The 16,739-nt window shown below is 42.6% G+C and overlaps 4 protein-coding genes across 4 annotated transcripts; 2 read left to right on the top strand and 2 right to left on the bottom strand.

Moving 5' to 3' along the window:
• The first annotated feature begins 1,059 nt into the window (after positions 1 to 1,059).
• On the top strand, positions 1,060 to 8,578 carry abcf3 (ATP-binding cassette, sub-family F (GCN20), member 3). Its single transcript, XM_044032507.1, has 21 exons — positions 1,060 to 1,175; positions 2,218 to 2,365; positions 2,468 to 2,544; positions 2,887 to 2,942; positions 3,021 to 3,118; positions 3,895 to 4,017; positions 4,295 to 4,561; positions 4,781 to 4,861; positions 5,033 to 5,092; positions 5,216 to 5,272; positions 5,364 to 5,386; positions 5,550 to 5,605; positions 5,711 to 5,911; positions 6,038 to 6,114; positions 6,242 to 6,286; positions 6,884 to 7,016; positions 7,119 to 7,207; positions 7,529 to 7,620; positions 7,712 to 7,844; positions 7,918 to 8,005; positions 8,094 to 8,578. The coding sequence occupies exons 1-21, from the start codon at positions 1,103 to 1,105 to the stop codon at positions 8,250 to 8,252; spliced, it is 2,136 nt and encodes a 711-aa protein (XP_043888442.1). The 5' UTR covers positions 1,060 to 1,102; the 3' UTR covers positions 8,253 to 8,578.
• Positions 8,579 to 9,269: 691 nt separating this feature from the next.
• LOC122773517 lies at positions 9,270 to 11,844 on the bottom strand. The gene is made up of 5 exons (XM_044032274.1): positions 11,585 to 11,844; positions 10,512 to 11,078; positions 10,354 to 10,430; positions 10,030 to 10,272; positions 9,270 to 9,666 (listed from the first exon to the last, which is right to left on the bottom strand). The coding sequence occupies exons 2-5, from the start codon at positions 11,032 to 11,034 to the stop codon at positions 9,424 to 9,426; spliced, it is 1,086 nt and encodes a 361-aa protein (XP_043888209.1). The 5' UTR covers positions 11,035 to 11,078; positions 11,585 to 11,844; the 3' UTR covers positions 9,270 to 9,423.
• LOC122773520 (dual specificity protein phosphatase 14-like) lies at positions 11,387 to 13,707 on the top strand. The gene is made up of 3 exons (XM_044032278.1): positions 11,387 to 11,448; positions 12,436 to 12,749; positions 13,259 to 13,707. Exons 2-3 carry the CDS (start codon positions 12,439 to 12,441, stop codon positions 13,479 to 13,481), a joined length of 534 nt encoding a protein of 177 aa, XP_043888213.1. The 5' UTR covers positions 11,387 to 11,448; positions 12,436 to 12,438; the 3' UTR covers positions 13,482 to 13,707.
• A 101-nt stretch (positions 13,708 to 13,808) lies between these two features.
• polr2d (RNA polymerase II subunit D) lies at positions 13,809 to 16,615 on the bottom strand. Its single transcript, XM_044032279.1, has 4 exons — positions 16,291 to 16,615; positions 15,562 to 15,742; positions 14,738 to 14,833; positions 13,809 to 14,262 (listed from the first exon to the last, which is right to left on the bottom strand). Exons 1-4 carry the CDS (start codon positions 16,367 to 16,369, stop codon positions 14,184 to 14,186), a joined length of 435 nt encoding a protein of 144 aa, XP_043888214.1. The 5' UTR covers positions 16,370 to 16,615; the 3' UTR covers positions 13,809 to 14,183.
• Positions 16,616 to 16,739: the final 124 nt, after the last annotated feature.

Below are 16,739 nucleotides of genomic sequence, written 5' to 3'. Positions count from 1 at the left end.
CAGGGGACTTATTGACAGCAGAATGTTCACTAACCCATGAAGTAGTGTGACCAACATCCAAGTCTCCACCACCTGAGATGGAGCCATCAAGGAATGGTATGGAAGGAAACTGTTGCAACTGCAGCATTCAACCAAGAAACCCCAGTCTCATTCCAGTCACACGGAGGAGTGACATGGCAAGGCAAATAATGGTGGAGCCCCTAAACAAATAAAGTTAACAAAATACTTTTACACATGGCAAGAAAAAATAGTGAAATATCCATCCATCAATTATCTACCACTTTATCCTCTATCAGAGGATCGTGGGGGAAAAACTCATAGAAACATACAACATTCACATACCTAATCCCCATATTACATGTTTTTGGACTGTGGGAGGAAGCCAGAGAACCCAGAGAAAACCCATGCACACTCAGGAAGAACATGCAATCTCCATGCAGAAAGGCCCTTGTTTGAATTGGGGCTCAAACCCAGGGCGCTAACCACTACACCAACCATGTGGCCCATAGTGAAATATATATAACATAAAACACAAGAAATTAAAAAGTCATCTTCTTTGGTGTATCACAACAAAGAGGAACACAGGAAACATACAAAACTTACTCTCCGACGTGTATGTCTGGTAAATCACTGGACAGCAAAAAATAATTTAAATTTTGTGGAATAACAGGTAAAACAATAGTAATTGGCCTTGTTACATTAGTTGTACTGAATGTACCACTGTCAGTACTGCATACTGTAACACTACTACTGTCAGTACTGTACTAATATTGATGTACTGCATGTAGCACTACTTATGCTTTCGGTCCAACTGTACTTTTGGCACTGTCAGTATTGTCAATACTGAATTCAATACTGCTGATACAGTATCACAAATATTGTCCTTTGTACAAATTAATACTCACGCCACTAAATTATAATTTGTTTTATCAAAAGCACGTTGGCAATAATTATTGACAATATTCTGAAAACATTTGGTTTATTTCTATATCGTGACACAGTGAACAACATGACTGTATTAAAAAAACCACATCTCCCAGAAGTCCATACGGTGTCGCATGTTAACGCATGTGCACAGAGTTCGTGCCCAGGGCCGGGTATCATGGCGACGTACGTGGACATTCTGAAGAACGAGTTTCCTGAAATCGACACGGAGCTTTTCAATTATATCACAGGTGAGACCCCGGCCACAGAGCTACAATCTTCCGGGAACAGGGGCGCTGACAGTTGTGGACGTGGTCTCAATTTGCCGGCTCCTTGGAGCTGTACAACTGCTCCCCTGTTAGCCGCTAACCAATACTATAGCCGCAGAGCTAACGGGCTAGCCTTACTGGAACCGTGACACCCGGCAGCATGACACGAGCCGGTCAGCTCCACCTAAAAGCCGGACCAGTCTTGAGTCTTAAAACTCAGTCTGAACAAACTTGATGCCGAACATTAACCCGCACGCATCACATGGGGAAAGATAGGAAATATTCCTGTAGTTTTAGATTAGATTTTTTTTAAGGAGTGTTCCCGACAATTTTCCATTTGTATTGTAGGGGATATTTCAAGTGTGTTAAATCATGTTGTAGAAATACAGGAAATAATCTCGGGACAGAAACAGAAAACACTTGATAAGTATTATAGCAATACAGGAATAATCCTGAAGTTTTCCTGGAAATATTTCAGTTGTTTTACCCGGGAGACACTCCGTTATGTAAAAAAAAAAACAAAAAAACCTCAGCATGAGAGGGAACATTCCTGGGAATATCAAGTATGATTCCAACAACAAATAACATAACCTATTTATTGTTGCCTCTGATGGGTGATTTTTGAACAAAAATGATGTAACGTAACTTGTACTCAGCTTTTCTCGTCTGAATATAATACCTGTCAAGCAATACTATCAGACCTGACAGAGGGTGCGTTTGAATGCTGCTTTGTGTGGTTTGCAGTTGCCTCACTTTACTAGCTCAATGTGCCTCTGTCTGTCTTGACATAAAGCAAACCACTTTGTGCAGAACATTAATGTCACCAGGCTACACAATATATAACCACTGATATACTGCTAACCATAAAGACAGTCGTGTGGAGCAGTTGTGCTTGATCAGCGTTGAAATAATTGACACTGATTTGAATCTAATAGTTATCAGTAAAAGATCTGTACTGCGGATTGTTAGATGTGCTGTCACTTAATTAGAGCAGGTTAGATCTCTGTGTGTTTGTGTGTATCAGGTGTCCTGGATCATTGTGGTGCAGACTTCGAGGATGGAGATGAGGTGTATGATGCCATCGGCGGCGTCCTGCAGGAAGTGTCTGCTGACAGTAAGAACGAGGATGATGTCAAAGACATTTGTCTCCAGATGTTCAACACTCTAAAACTGTAAGCTAAATCTGTCTGAGTGTCCAGATGTCACTCAACTGATGAGCCAATCGTCAAATAAAAATGTCAACTATCTGATGTTTGAATGTCTGTGTTGTTCAGGAACAACCATCATGGCACTCAGAGGCAGGTGCTACTTGACGCTCCAGTTCAGCTCTCTCAGATCTCTGCAGACATAGGTAAAACATGTTACGTTATCACATCATTACAGTGTAATATTTTTTTCACTGATTTAAGTTCTAAAACCACCTGCTTATGAGTGAGATCTGGTGATGTTAAGTTTCTGAGCAGGACATGGTTTCTTTGTTAATAGGGTCCTTGATAAAGTCCATACATTTAAGACCAAGTTTGGACTATGTCTGGACCAGATTGAATCAAATTGAGAATAGGTTTGGACCAGTTGTGACCCAGGTTCAGACCAGTTGTGTTTAATGTTTGGACTTGGTTTAGATCTGGTTTAGACCAGGTTTGGTCATGTTTATATTTTAAGCAAAGGTTAACCTGTGTTTGCATCCCATCAGTTCCAGCAGCTAAAGGTGTTGAGGGGATCTGGATGATGAAACGTCCACAGAACACAGTAAGTCTTCACTTTTCTTTCTCTCAGTTCCATCCCATGCCTCTCTGCTGTGATATGTCATTTAATGTCTCTCTTCAGACAGTGGATGTTAAGAAACTGGAAAAGGCTGAGGCGAAGCTGAAAGCTAAACATGAACGCAGGAATGAGAAGGAGACACTGAAGACCTCCAGCCCACTGTCAGTACACACCTTCACCTGTACACACATTTACACTCACCTGTGGGCTTTATTATGAAATGCAATTAATGGATTAGCAAGGTATTTTAAGACTTTCAGCTTGAAATTTTCTATAAAAAAGTGCTGCAATTTCACTAGTCAGCCTCTTGGACATGGTCTCACTGTTACGCGAGATTCAGTGGTCTTAGGTGCCAGAATTATACGTAGTGAGTGTTTAGAGATTGAAGTGACCCACAGGCTTTTTATTGATGATATTCTCCATGAGTGATATGGATTCTTAGTTGAGAGAACATGCTATATTTGCAATCTTTATTGAGCCAAATGAAAGCGTATGCTGTATGCGTCACACTTATGTTTTTATTTTGTCATGAGAACCTTCATGGGTTCAGCTGGTGATGCAGAAAATGAGAGCTAGAATGTAGTGAGCTGTGCTATTCACAAGGTTGTTCTTGTTCTCATTGTTGAAAATTTGATAAGGCTTTATCTCAACTATTAAATAATTCAGTTCCTATTTGTTCTGGCCCAAAGCTGAAGTGATTTCTATGTTTGCTTCAGACAGTTACACACAGTGTTCTATGTAAATGTGTTAAAGTCTGAAGAAAAGTTGGATTTACAAAGTAAATAGATAATCACCATCTTGATACTCGTAAGCTCTGGTTAGGATTTAAGGTTATGTCCAGCTCACGCAAAGAAAGTCTGGCTCTGTTGAAGAGCCCAATAATACCCACACGACACGCACCTTTGCTCGCTTCATCTTTCGTTTCCTGTTCTAACAGAGTCCTGGAAGAGGCATCGGCCAGTCAGGCCAGCAGTAAGAAGGACAGTCGAGTTGACCTATCAGGGAAGAATCGCAGCTACGATATTCGGATCGAGAACTTTGATGTTTCGTTTGGAGAAAGGTGAGTGGACAGAGGCTAGTGTTAGAAAACAATTAGGTAAATTAACAACACTGGTAAACATCATACATTAGGGGTGTCACAAACTCGATTGTAAATAGGATATTGACATACATTGCAAACCAATGACAGACATCATATCACTCATGACACCAAGTAGACGAAATGGGAGTTAGAAAATGAATGAGTTATGACGTGTATATGATGTTTTTTTTGTTTGTTTTTCAGTATATTAAATGTTTATGTTCTTTAATTAAAAAAAATAAAAAAAATTCTCCAGGTGTCTACTGCAGGGGGCAGAGCTCTCTCTTGCAACAGGTCGGAGGTACGGTCTTATTGGTCGTAACGGTCTGGGAAAGACGACTCTGTTGAAGATGTTGGCAAGCCGTAGCCTTCGTGTCCCAGCTCACATCTCCATCCTCCATGTGGAGCAGGAAGTTGCGGGAGATGATACGATGGCGCTGCAGAGTGTCCTGCAGAGTGACACGCTGCGGGAGGACCTGCTCAATGAGGAGAAGACGCTGAATGCTCGCATCGCAGACGGAACGTAAGATCAACAGATTCATCAGCATTAGATCAAATTACTGCATAAAGTGGAGTAATAAAGTTAAATAATATTACATCACAGGAGCTGTGACATCCATGAATAGTCTGTGAAATATTTGAAAGTTATTTGAAATAATTGGGATGTCTGTAACATGCTGATGAATTTCCATTAAATATCTCTAAAATGTCCATGAAAACATCTCGTTTGTTTGTCCTTCAGCGCTGACGGGATGGAAAGTGTTCGACTGTCAGAGATCTACGCAAAACTGGAGGAGATTGAAGCCGACAAAGCCCCAGCCCGGTAACTATAGCAACCACACAGCCATGCTGTTCACATGAGCACAGTTGTGGGTTAGTCAGGTAACCATGATTAATTGTGTCCACCTGTTGCAGGGTGACATCACTTACTGTGTTTCTCAAACGTTAGCAGTTCAATGCTGTGTTTTTATTGATGACTGTCTTGTCCAATCAGAGCCTCTGTCATCCTGGCTGGTCTCGGATTCTCCCCCAAGATGCAACAGCAGACCACAAGGTTAGGCACCTATTGCTGACACAGATTTGACATTATCATGAGACAATGAGGTGTCCTTTGTCTCTCCCTCTATCTCTCCATGTGTGTATCCCATCTGTACCTCACTCCGTGTCTGTGTCTCAGGGAGTTCTCAGGAGGATGGAGGATGAGGTTGGCATTGGCCAGAGCTTTGTTTGCTAGGTGAGTCTTAATCTTCATATGTAAACAATTATGTAATTGGCTGAGAGTTGATGACTGACAGCTGTCACTCATTATCTTCTGTCTTCATCAGACCAGACCTGCTGCTACTTGACGGTGAGTTGGTTCACTTTTAAACTATCCCCTTTTCCTCTAAAGTAAACCTGGTGCTAGAGTCTTCTTTTTCCACCGTAGAGCCACATGTTTATGTCATGAATACATCACTATGTGCAAACTACAAACACAACTTAATGGACTCTTCCTGTGTTTTGTATTTCAGAACCGACCAACATGTTGGACGTCAGAGCCATCTTGTGGTTAGAGAACTACCTGCAGGTCTGAACTCACCTCAGCGTTAGCATTGCTCATTCAAAACAGTGGCAGCTGTTGGCCGTAAGCTAATAAGGAGCAAATATTAAATATATGCACCTCCTTCCTCAGACGTGGCAGTCCACCATCTTGGTTGTCTCCCACGACAGAAATTTCTTGAATGCTGTGGTAACCGACATCATCCACCTGCACTCGCAGCGGCTCGATAGTTACCGTGGCGACTTTGAAAACTTTATTAAAACCAAAGAGGACAGACTGAAGAACCAGCAGAGAGAGTATGAGGCTCAGCTGCAGTACAGACAACACATACAGGTACTACTGCAGTTCTGACTGGTACCTTTACCGTGGACAACACGGACACAACTGGTACTCTGGTATCCTATCAAATTGTCATTCTTATGATCTAAGTTTTCCCATGATGCACTGTGTGTGTTTCAGGTGTTCATTGACAGGTTCCGCTACAACGCTAACAGAGCGGCTCAGGTTCAGAGTAAACTGAAGCTGCTGGAGAGACTGTGAGTCAATAAATGAATGTGGATTTGTAAATCAGTGAATGAGTCAGTGTGAATGTGTGTGACTGTTTCTGAGGAGACGGCGAGTGATCCAGTTCAACTAACAGTGTCTGTCGTACTCCTTCCACAGACCAGAGTTGAAGCCCATTGAAAGAGAAACTGAGGTTACTTTAAAGTAAGATTTCATAACTATCATTTTTTGCTGCGCCACCATCTGACAATCATGCACATTCATTCATTTACAGTACACTGCAAAAGTCTTAGAGCACCACTAGTTCTGTTGTGTTTTTATGTCAAATCCTGTGATTGCTGGCATTTTGATTGGAGTACTGTGACTGAAAGTTGGTCTCATATTATTTAGCAAACATTCAATGAAATGTTCAGGCATGTCTTGAATAAATCTGGTGTAATAAACCTTTTTCACAACATTTGTTGACATGAAATAGTCGGTCAAACACAGGTTTTACCAGTAACACTAATTAGGGTTCCACGCCAGGTTTAAGAGAAGAAGGATTGTGCTATTGTTCAGTGTAAGGATAGGTGCAAAGATGCTTGACACTTAAACTGTGAAAAATGTTAAAACTGCATACATGTTTCCTTAATTTTCTGTTGGAGAAATAATTACATTGTATGGTCATTATACTTAGTAATAAAACAACAAATTTAAGACTTTTGCAAAGTACTGTACACACTGTAAATCTTCCATGACGCTCTTGTCAAATCCATTGACCAGGGGCATGAATGTTGAATGATTGTTGACATGTGCCCACAGGTTTCCAGATAACTTTGAGAAGTTGTCGCCTCCCATCCTGCAGTTGGATGAAGTTGAGTTTTTCTACTCGCCCGACCAGCGCCTCTTCTCTGGACTCAACCTGTCAGCCGACCTTGAGTCTCGGATCTGCATTGTACGTGTCACAGAACAATTTAGTCTTACAAAAACACTGCCTCTTGTACTGAAAACGAATCAGATGATCTATAAAACTCATGCTCTTGTTATTTTCTGTCAGGTCGGAGAAAATGGTGCTGGAAAAACCACCGTCCTCAAACTGCTGATGGGAGAGTTGACGCCAGTCAATGGCGTCAGACAAGCTCACAGGTGAGATAGCCAACAACCAATCAGAGCATAGAAGGCACCGGAGTCTGTTTACAGGAAAATTATCACACCTGAGCTGGTCGAGGCAGTGTACAGGAATTGCTGCGTGCTCGACGTTTTAATAAGGAACTCATTTGTTTATCATGTTTACGTAATAGATAAGGGCACAGATCAGTTTTTTTTTAAATAAAAAAACTGTGTTAAAATCAAGAGTATTCAACTAAGCCATGCAATAAAACCAAATAATAGTGTGTAGATAATCACTGACATACATGAGTGAATACCTCCCACTGTGTTGCTGATTGGGTGTGTGTGTGTTATCAGGAACTTGAAGATTGGTTACTTTAGTCAACATCACGTGGACCAGCTGGACCTGAATGTCTGTTCCGTGGAGTTGCTCCTTAACAGGTTCCCTGGTAACTATGGCAACAGCTCCTAACCACAGCATGAACTGACCTCACCTAGGTGCTGAGCAATATTTGACTGCTGTTTGTGTGTACTTCACAGGTCGGACAGAGGAGGAGTACCGCCACCAGTTGGGAAGTTACGGAATTACTGGTGAGCTGTCAACGAGGCCAGTGGCGAGTCTGTCAGGAGGACAAAAGAGCCGCGTCGCCTTCGCTCAGATGACCATGCCATGGTAAGAGAGAGCTTAAGGAAATGTGTATGGTGGTGGTGATGGTCATGATGATGTCATTCTGTCTCTCCTTCAGTCCAAACTTCTACGTCCTTGATGAGCCGACCAATCACCTGGACATGGAGACAATCGAGGCGCTCGCCAAAGCTCTCAACAAGTTCAGAGTAAGTGTCTGTTTGTATTGTGTGTGTGTGTGTTTGTGTGCATTTCCTCCTGTGCATTGTCTCAGGTGTGTCTCATTGTGTGTTTCAGGGTGGAGTTATCCTAGTATCTCACGACGAACGTCTGATTCGGTTGGTGTGTAAGGAGCTGTGGGTGTGTGAATGTGGAAAAGTTAAGCGAATCGATGGTGGCTTCGACGAGTATCGAGACATACTCCACGAGCAGTTCCTGAAGGAGGGCTACCTGTGAGACTCTGCCCATTGCTGACTGACCACTAGTAACACATACCTTGCCCGCTCCATAAAGACACTTGTCCTACAAGCCAATCAGCTGCTGGAGTGAACCAGAGGATGGTTTCTTCTCCGAGCCGTTTCACCTCCTGCTTCAGGCGATGAGCTGCTGCGAGCTGATTAGTGAGGTCACAGTGAACTCTGCAGAAGGAGGAGGAGTCAGTGTATTGATGTGCCGTTGATTTTGGGGTTTTATCAGTTTTAATGGACCTGACGTCAAACAAGCGTTATATTTACGTTCAGAGACGGAAAGAATAAAAAATATCAGAGCATGTGTCACTTCCACTTCCTGGGTCTATCACTGATCTCACTTTCTTTATAGTAAAGAAATTTTGCATCATTTAAACCAGTGTTTCCCAACCCTGGTCCTCATGGGACACTGCCCTGTTGACACTGCCCTGATGTTGCCCTGTTCCAACACACCTGATTCAAATGGTCAGCTCTTCAACAAGCTCTGCAGAAGCCTGGTAACGAGCTGTTTATCTGAATCAGGTGTGTTGGAGCAGGGCAACATCTAAAACATGCAGGGAAGTGTTCTCTGAGGACCAGGGTTGGGAAACACTGATTTAAACACTAGTCAAAGCCAACACGGCACAAGGTTAACGCAGCAAGTGATGCCAATACCAGACCTGATGATTACATGACACGCAAACATGGCTCATACAGATTATCATGGGAACGCGACATGCAATGCTTATGCAAAGTATGACGATGACTCAGAAGAAAGTTATGCTTGCACAGGTCATGATGCTATAATGGCTAATAATGCTAATGTACAACATGAAGGTGTCGTATAATGTTAGCAAAGCACATGATGATAATACAGCGCGAGTCCATCCCAGAATATAATGCTAACATGGCACACGGTTCATGATGATAGCAGCGCATGCTAAAATGGCTAAAGGTTCATTGTTATCACAGCCTGCTATGCTAACATTGTCAGACTGACCAAAGAGGAATTGAATTCACACAAATGTCAGCGATATAAAGATATTTAATAGCATGATGTCATAGGTGACCTTCATTATCTGGTTACAAAGCTAACTCAGCGTCAGGTTCACCTCTGGTTTTTCACTAAACAGGTTATTGAAAATATTTTATTCCTGAATGACCAAGAGGTCACTGCTTCTTTATTGCTCTGGTGACCATGCTGCTGACGTCTCTCTGAGACGAGGCAGGACGGCGTCTCTGTAAAATATCTCCAGCTTGGACACAGTCTCCGCCCACATTTCAGCATCAAAGGTCACGGGAACAATAGCCGTCTCCTTCGTGGTGTAAACAACAAGGTCGGCACGCTGCAGGCCAGTCACGGCCAACTGACACTGGATCTGAGTGTAGTAACTGTGAGATGTCTTAAGACGGTAGGCTGGAGACTAGGACAGGAGGAGAGGACATAAAAGCATATCAGAGACAGGGAGAGGACATAAAAGCATATCAGAGACAGGAAGAGGATGTTGGAGGAGAATATTAAAAAGGAGGGAGGACGTGAGAGACCAGATGACAGAGACCTGGAGAGGATTGAGGACAGCTTTTCAAAGATGAATGTGAGGAAGACATTAAAGGACGAGAGGTTTCGGGGATCTCCTCTAACATTATGACTAACACTATCACTAACATCCTTTCCTTGACGTCCTCTCGTCTGATGTCCTCACAAATGAGAATGAGACAGACCACAAGAAGATGTCTGAGTCGTAAAATTTATGACTATGAGGAGACAGGGTTTTGTTTTTTCTTACCTCTCCAGGCATCTGTCTGTCCTCAATCTCCAGACAGAAGCCAGAGTCCTGGCAGGCTTCCTCCACTCGCCTCTCTCTGTGTTTGTAGGGACACTTCACCTCCAGGCAAAGCAACCATTGGCCAGTTTTCCTGTCTGTCACAATGCCATCAGGACTCGCAGCCAACCAGGGTCTCTGACCATCGATGAACAAGCCACAATCCTGAACCAAGATGGGCTGACCCAACGCCGTTGTCTTCAGTTTCTGCAGGACAACATCATCATCATTATTATCTTATATAATCAGTGTCTGATTGGTTGTCAGGTGACCTCTGTGCCACTGCACCTGGTAACTGTGGATGGCCACGGCCTCCATATTCACCCCCCAGCTCATGGCACGGGTCTGGACGTGATTACTGTCACCTGTGGAACCAGATTCATTCTTGTTTATAAAAAAAAAAAACTGCTGACTCTGTGGGTGGAACATTTGAGAGGGTAGCTAACCTGTGATGGCAGCCAGGTAGCTGGCTGGTGGGGTTCTGCTTTTGCCGTTAACAAAGTGGCAGTGAGCGATACGATGAGCCACCGAGGCAGTGATTCGGTTCTTCCTCCAGGAGAACCAGTCCTGGTTGTTCCTCTGTCCGCGGGTCAGAACCTCCACCCGCTGCACCACACTCCTTTTTAATTGCACCTTCAGACCCAGAGGAACCTGTGCTGGTGTGGGTGGAGCGCTATCAGAGTGCCGATCTGGATCTGAATTGGCCCTCTGAACTGGTTTCTGAACTGGTTTCTGAACACTCTGGGTTTTTGGTCTTGTTGCAGGATCAAGATTCACCTGGGTGCTGTTGTCTCCGTGTTGGCTGACTGGCTTATAGGTTTCAGGAGGTTTAGATGTTTTTGGTACCACTCCTTTTCTGGGGTTCTGAGCCTTAATGGTCGGATGGTACCGGACCTGAGGCAGGACAGGTTTTTGGAACAAATGGGCAGCAGTGACCCCAGGTCGAGTTGAGGACTCTTGGTTTTGCATGTTCACATGGACTGGACCAGAATATAAATCGTTTTTTTCCTGGACTAAAAACAAGAAACAACAACTCAGAGACAAACATGTCCTGTCAGATTAAAGAATCACTGCTGCACTTTAAACTCTGTCTCAATTTCACACGAGGTCATAAAACATCGGTTTCGTTGTTGGGGCTTTTATTTTTTAAATCTGTAGCCGGATGTTGCGTCAGCCTGTTCGAGAAGGCAGCTGTAAACAGATGACTCACAACCTCAGTTGTCAACAAACAAACAACTATAAAACATACATTTGTTGTCGCATTAAGACAGACACACACACACACATATATATATATATATATACACAGTGGAGTGAAATCCTACCATTCAGTATAAACATTCATGACGTCGTATGAAGGCCGAATTCTTAAGTTAATTAACGGTAAGTAAACGGGATACTTAGTTAGAATGCACGTAATAAACTGCGCGCCAGAATTAAGTAAACTTTAAAATGTTACATTTCTGAATGAAGTCTGGTGTACGGTTGAGTAGTTGTATCTTGAGTGTTGTGTTCTTACCCTGTCAACAAACCTCCGTCCGTCTGAACCAAAGTGAAACGACTGAATGAGGCAGTGAGTCATAATCGTTTGATCCGTGACGTGTTTTGCTCTGCTGAGCTCCGACCTGAGACTGGATCTATAATTATTGACGATAAATTTCTCAAGTTAACTAACCGGTCCGTCCAGACACACTTGCACGGAGCGTCCTGTGGTTTCTGTTTGTATTGATCTGATCAGAGCATATGATAGCCGCCATATTGGAAATGAAGCTGTACCCCTTTTTCTCATGTGACAGGACTATGTGCTACCACCAGGTCGCAGGTTCGAATACCACGTCGGACACACGTGTTTAAATCACAGTAACAAACGTGGTGCAGTTAGTTTTTAATAAAAGAAAAAAAAAATGATTAAAGAAATAATAAGGGGTCTTTAAAACAGCATTTATTTATTTGCTTCTATAAAACAATGTTTGTTTGTAGACTGTTACCTTGGCGTTTTGACCTATAACCTGTGTGTATAACTGACATTGTTGTACTATAAACATGTCATAACAGATTCAGAACTTTCTTGTCTAAACCTATAACTTGATATAACTGTTATATATCTGCTCCTGGTCTCTCTCTTCTGTCTCTACCTCGCATTCCTCTGTCCCTTCCTCTCCCCCACCTCTCCTCTGTCCTCCATTTTTCCTTTCACCCCAACCTGTTGAGGCAGATGCTTCACATCTTTGACTCTGGTTCTGTCAGAGATTTCTTCCTGTTGAAAGGGAGTTTTTTTCTCTCTCCTGTTTCTGCCTTACTATGTACAGTGCCTTGACATAATATATGTTGTGATTTGGTGCTATATTGAATTGAATTAACCCCCCTCAGGTCATGGCAGTTTCTCAGGTGTCTCCTGGTCTCTTTCTCACTGACCTGGACTCAGCACTGAATTGCAGTGTGTTGACCAGCAGGAGTGTTACCCTCATTATAAATGTCAGTGGACTCGAGGGCATGTCTTACCCTCAGCTGGATGGTCTTCAGGTCTTCCACATCCCAATCCAGGACCAGCCCCATGCTCCCTTGAGACATTACTTTGACCATGTAACTGAACGGATCAACCAGAACCAGACAGGGGCAACTCTGGTACACTGCATTGCTGGACGAAGTCGGTCTGCTGCTCTGATCATGGCCCACCTGATGAGGTAAACCCCCTCCAGATATGGTTATTGTCTCAGTAGTTTTCAGGCCCATTTCAGAAGGGAAGTGCAATAAATGTTACGAGTTTGAAAACTGAGTAGTAGGTAGGTTACAGTAGTAGGTTCACCATGGAAACAGCAAAAGAGACTAATAAAATCCTCATACTTAACTCCTCACAAGTTTGAAGTCTTGTGAGGATTGCTGCTCAAGTCAATGCACAAGTTTCATAGATTTTTTAAATATGAAGTGAAATGGTACTTAACCCAAAATGAATGAGGTGCAAGCTATGGCTTTTATCCCTAACATAATGCTATGTTCATAAACATCCGCACTTGTTTGTTTCCTTCATGAAATAGGCCCATTTAAAACTGTATTGGGTAACTTAACAAGCATTGGTTGCATTCAAACTCAATGTTAACACAATGATGATTAAACCCATCAGCTCCACATGACTCAGTACAGCAATTCAGGGTAAATCTGCTTAGTGAAACGGACCCGATTTCTGTGATTGCAGATCTGAAGGTCTCAGTCTGCGCCAGGCTCATGAACGCGTTCTGGAGTGTCGACCCTTTATCAGACCCAATGCTGGTTTCTGGAGGCAGCTGATAGACCACGAGGTGGCACTGTTTGGCAGGAACACAGTGCAGATGGTGAGGACACCCAGTGGTGTCCTGCCAGAGGCTCTTCCCGACTTGGAGGATGCCAATGCCATGGCAATGTACTGCGTCAATATTTGAAGAAGCTGCTGCTGCTTTCACTGTCTTTAAAGGGACAGTTTGTGATTTCAAACCATGGTTGTATGAGGTACTGACACAGTGTGATCATATATTGACTGTAGAGTTGCTGATCTACTGCGGCATTGTTTGGTATTATAAATACTGCACATCCAAGTCACAAACCAACCAGGATCAACAGCTCCTAAGTCCAACTGTCACAGAGGTAAATTTGAATGAAAGATGTCAATTGGTATGATGTATTTTGGAAATTCCAGTCATAACTTCATTCAAAACAATGGAGGAAATCACTTGATTGTTTTACAGGTAGAATCAAACTTCAGAATTAACTCAAATATTTAACATATTGTGAGGAACTGTGTCATATCACAACATGTGTATTTATTATGTAAAAAAGTAACAAATCACTGACTGAATGATAACATTCATGAATATACAGTAACTGTATAACATGTTCTAACAGATGTAAAGCGGGATCACTTTTGACTTAGAAAGGGGAACATGAACATTTAAACAAAACAGACATGAAAACATGAAACAGTATCTAAGAACAACATCACATCACTTCAGTCAACCCATGATCTGCTGGTGGTCAGAGCAGGATAAGCTCAGAGAGTGGCCCTAGTGCCAGTTGTGTATCTGGCTTTAGTCCAGGATCTGGTTCTGGTTCCAGTCCTTGTCTATGTACTTGATCTGCTCCTGGTCTCAGTACTGGAAGCTTCTCTTGGTCTGGATATCGTCAAGGATTTGCTGCAGCTCCTCATCTTCAAACCGTCCTTCGAGACTGAAACCCATCCATTAACAGTCAAAGGTGAGTGATGTCACTGTGGATACTAATTTATCAACTGGTTTAGATTCAAATTTTCATGTTGCAGTTGACGATCACAGACACATTAAAGCTTAATATGCAACAGATGATCTAAGATAAACTCCGAAAGGTTCCTTTGACATCAACGCATTTTATTGTGTTTATTGCCTGACTCTCCTTTAGACTATTTTTAAGGTTTCTTTGCAGCATAGGCAGTTGTTACCAGTGCTGGAATAGCTACCTTATCACTGAATGGAAATGTACGCATGCAGCTGGTTAGTTAAACAGCCAACAGGAGGCGCCCTCTCTCTGAACTGCCCTTTTATGGATCAAAGTCTCCAGTCACAAGCCAGAGTTCCTTAAGACTAGAAACAGACACGAGAGGAGGTGCAAAAGTCTAGATTTCTTTCAGGATACTTGTCATGGATGGTTAGGACTTTTGATGACTCACCTGGGAATCAGAGCTTTGGCTTCTTCAGCAGACTCAGGACAGAGATTTGCCAAACTGGCCAACTCGAACTTATGAAGCTTCTTCTGAAGGAGGAGACTGACAATAGGAGGTAGTTACATTAGTCCACACACTCACATAGCAGCTGTTAAATCACTTAATTGAAGAATTTAGACTTGCCGAGTACCACTAGTATCCCATAATGGCCTTGTTATTTTATTATTATTACTGTTATTTACACTTCTTTCTAATTTATTCTATTACACCTTATTTATTATCATTTTAAACATTACCTGTGTGCTTTTAAATGTGATATTTTGTTTGTCTGATACCTGTTTTTGAGTGTTCTCCTTGTTAAGTTCTGTATTTGATAGTTCACTCAAATTATTTAGGAATAAAAGGGATTGCTACAGTTGTACAATCAATTGTGGGATATGTTGCGTTGGATACATGTTAGATACTTCTGCTGTATCTTAAGGACTCTATGAATTAAACTGAAATGTGTCAGTCTTCATCGCTTCGCATATTTTGACAACATTTGCCCAACGAACACAGCTGAGATAACCAGTTCATAACATGTGGCTATCTGATGTCGTGCCAAAAAGCAATTGTCCACCAGCAACTGATATTGGTCCACTGGAGAAAGCACAGCCCATTAAAGCTGTATCATGGAATTTAATGAATTAATGTCTGATATCCTTGTTAATGCATATGTTTGAAAACTATCGTAATTAAATGATTATTTATGGATTTTTCAGAATCTCTACATGATGTTCCATCATGCAGAGACAAGACCCTCAATTAAGACAGAAGGAGTGGAGCTGTACCTGCGTACCGCCGTGATGGTCTCTCTGTTCTTAAAGCGACTGAAGCGGGCTGTGTAGTTCAGGGTTTTCATGAACACCTCAGAAAGCTCCTGCTCATCCTCAGCGCTCTCGTTCTGCTGCTTCCTGTGTTCCAACAACATGTGCACCTCAGAATTCAGCAGCGTCTCCGCACTCTCGAACTCTGGAATGACACAACACAGACTGAGACTGTGCATCACAAAGCAACACCAATTCTGACAAGATGCAACAACACAACCAGAGCTGCAACTAACGAATATTTTCTCTATTGTTTAGTCCATTAACATGGACCCTGGCTTTGTGATGTTCTCCAAACATCAGTTTATTTTCGATTATTTTGACAATACTCGATCATCAAAATTGTTGACGATTCATTTAGTAATCAATCTTGCAGCCGTAAGTCACAACACATCAAACCCTGAAAAGAGGAGATGCACACACAAGTTTGACGACACCAATAACCCCAAACAACAGCCACGTGATGTGTTTACATCCGGTTTGTCTCAGTAATCAGGATTAAATTCAGGATCAGATCTGTGAAAACGTCAGATTCCACAGATCAGGTAAACACATTTCAACACAGCACTGGTCAAATTGCTACCATCTTTCCCTGCTTTACCCCCTTGTTCAGACCTTTTGATCTGTTCCAGAACTGGTTGAGTTTAGTTTAGACCAGGTCATGTCTGGTTCACCAGTATGATCATCACTGACCTTTAGGAAACAGCAACTGAGAAGCGTCTTCTTCAACATCACCAACATGAGAAGGAGCCGTGCCGCCTCCCGCCGCCATGACACAACACAACACAACAACGGCGACTAAAAGCTAACGATTAACAGCGAGCCACTAAATAACGACTGACGGCTCGGTGGGGACCGGGTGTCAACCGGTGAGCTCGGCGGTGGGTCAGACTGGTCACTGGCCGTTTGATGAGCCTGTGTGTGGTTTAATGGGTAAGAAACAGCCACAAGTTTCAGCTCGGCGCCGTTTAACGCGCACGATCATTTCCGAGTCCGACAACAACCACTTCCGGTTTGTTCTTCTTCTTAGAGCTTTGACGTAGATAGATGCATTACAGCCATCTTGTGGTACCAGATAGTTACTACAAATGTTTTCTTTCAAATTTTTTTGCATAATGATGTTGGTGCTCAGCCTCTTTTAA

This window comes from Solea senegalensis, linkage group LG8 (genome assembly GCF_019176455.1).
Source record: "Solea senegalensis isolate Sse05_10M linkage group LG8, IFAPA_SoseM_1, whole genome shotgun sequence".
In the NCBI taxonomy this organism is placed as follows: domain Eukaryota; kingdom Metazoa; phylum Chordata; class Actinopteri; order Pleuronectiformes; family Soleidae; genus Solea; species Solea senegalensis.
This window is presented reverse-complemented; position numbering and strand designations above follow the sequence as displayed.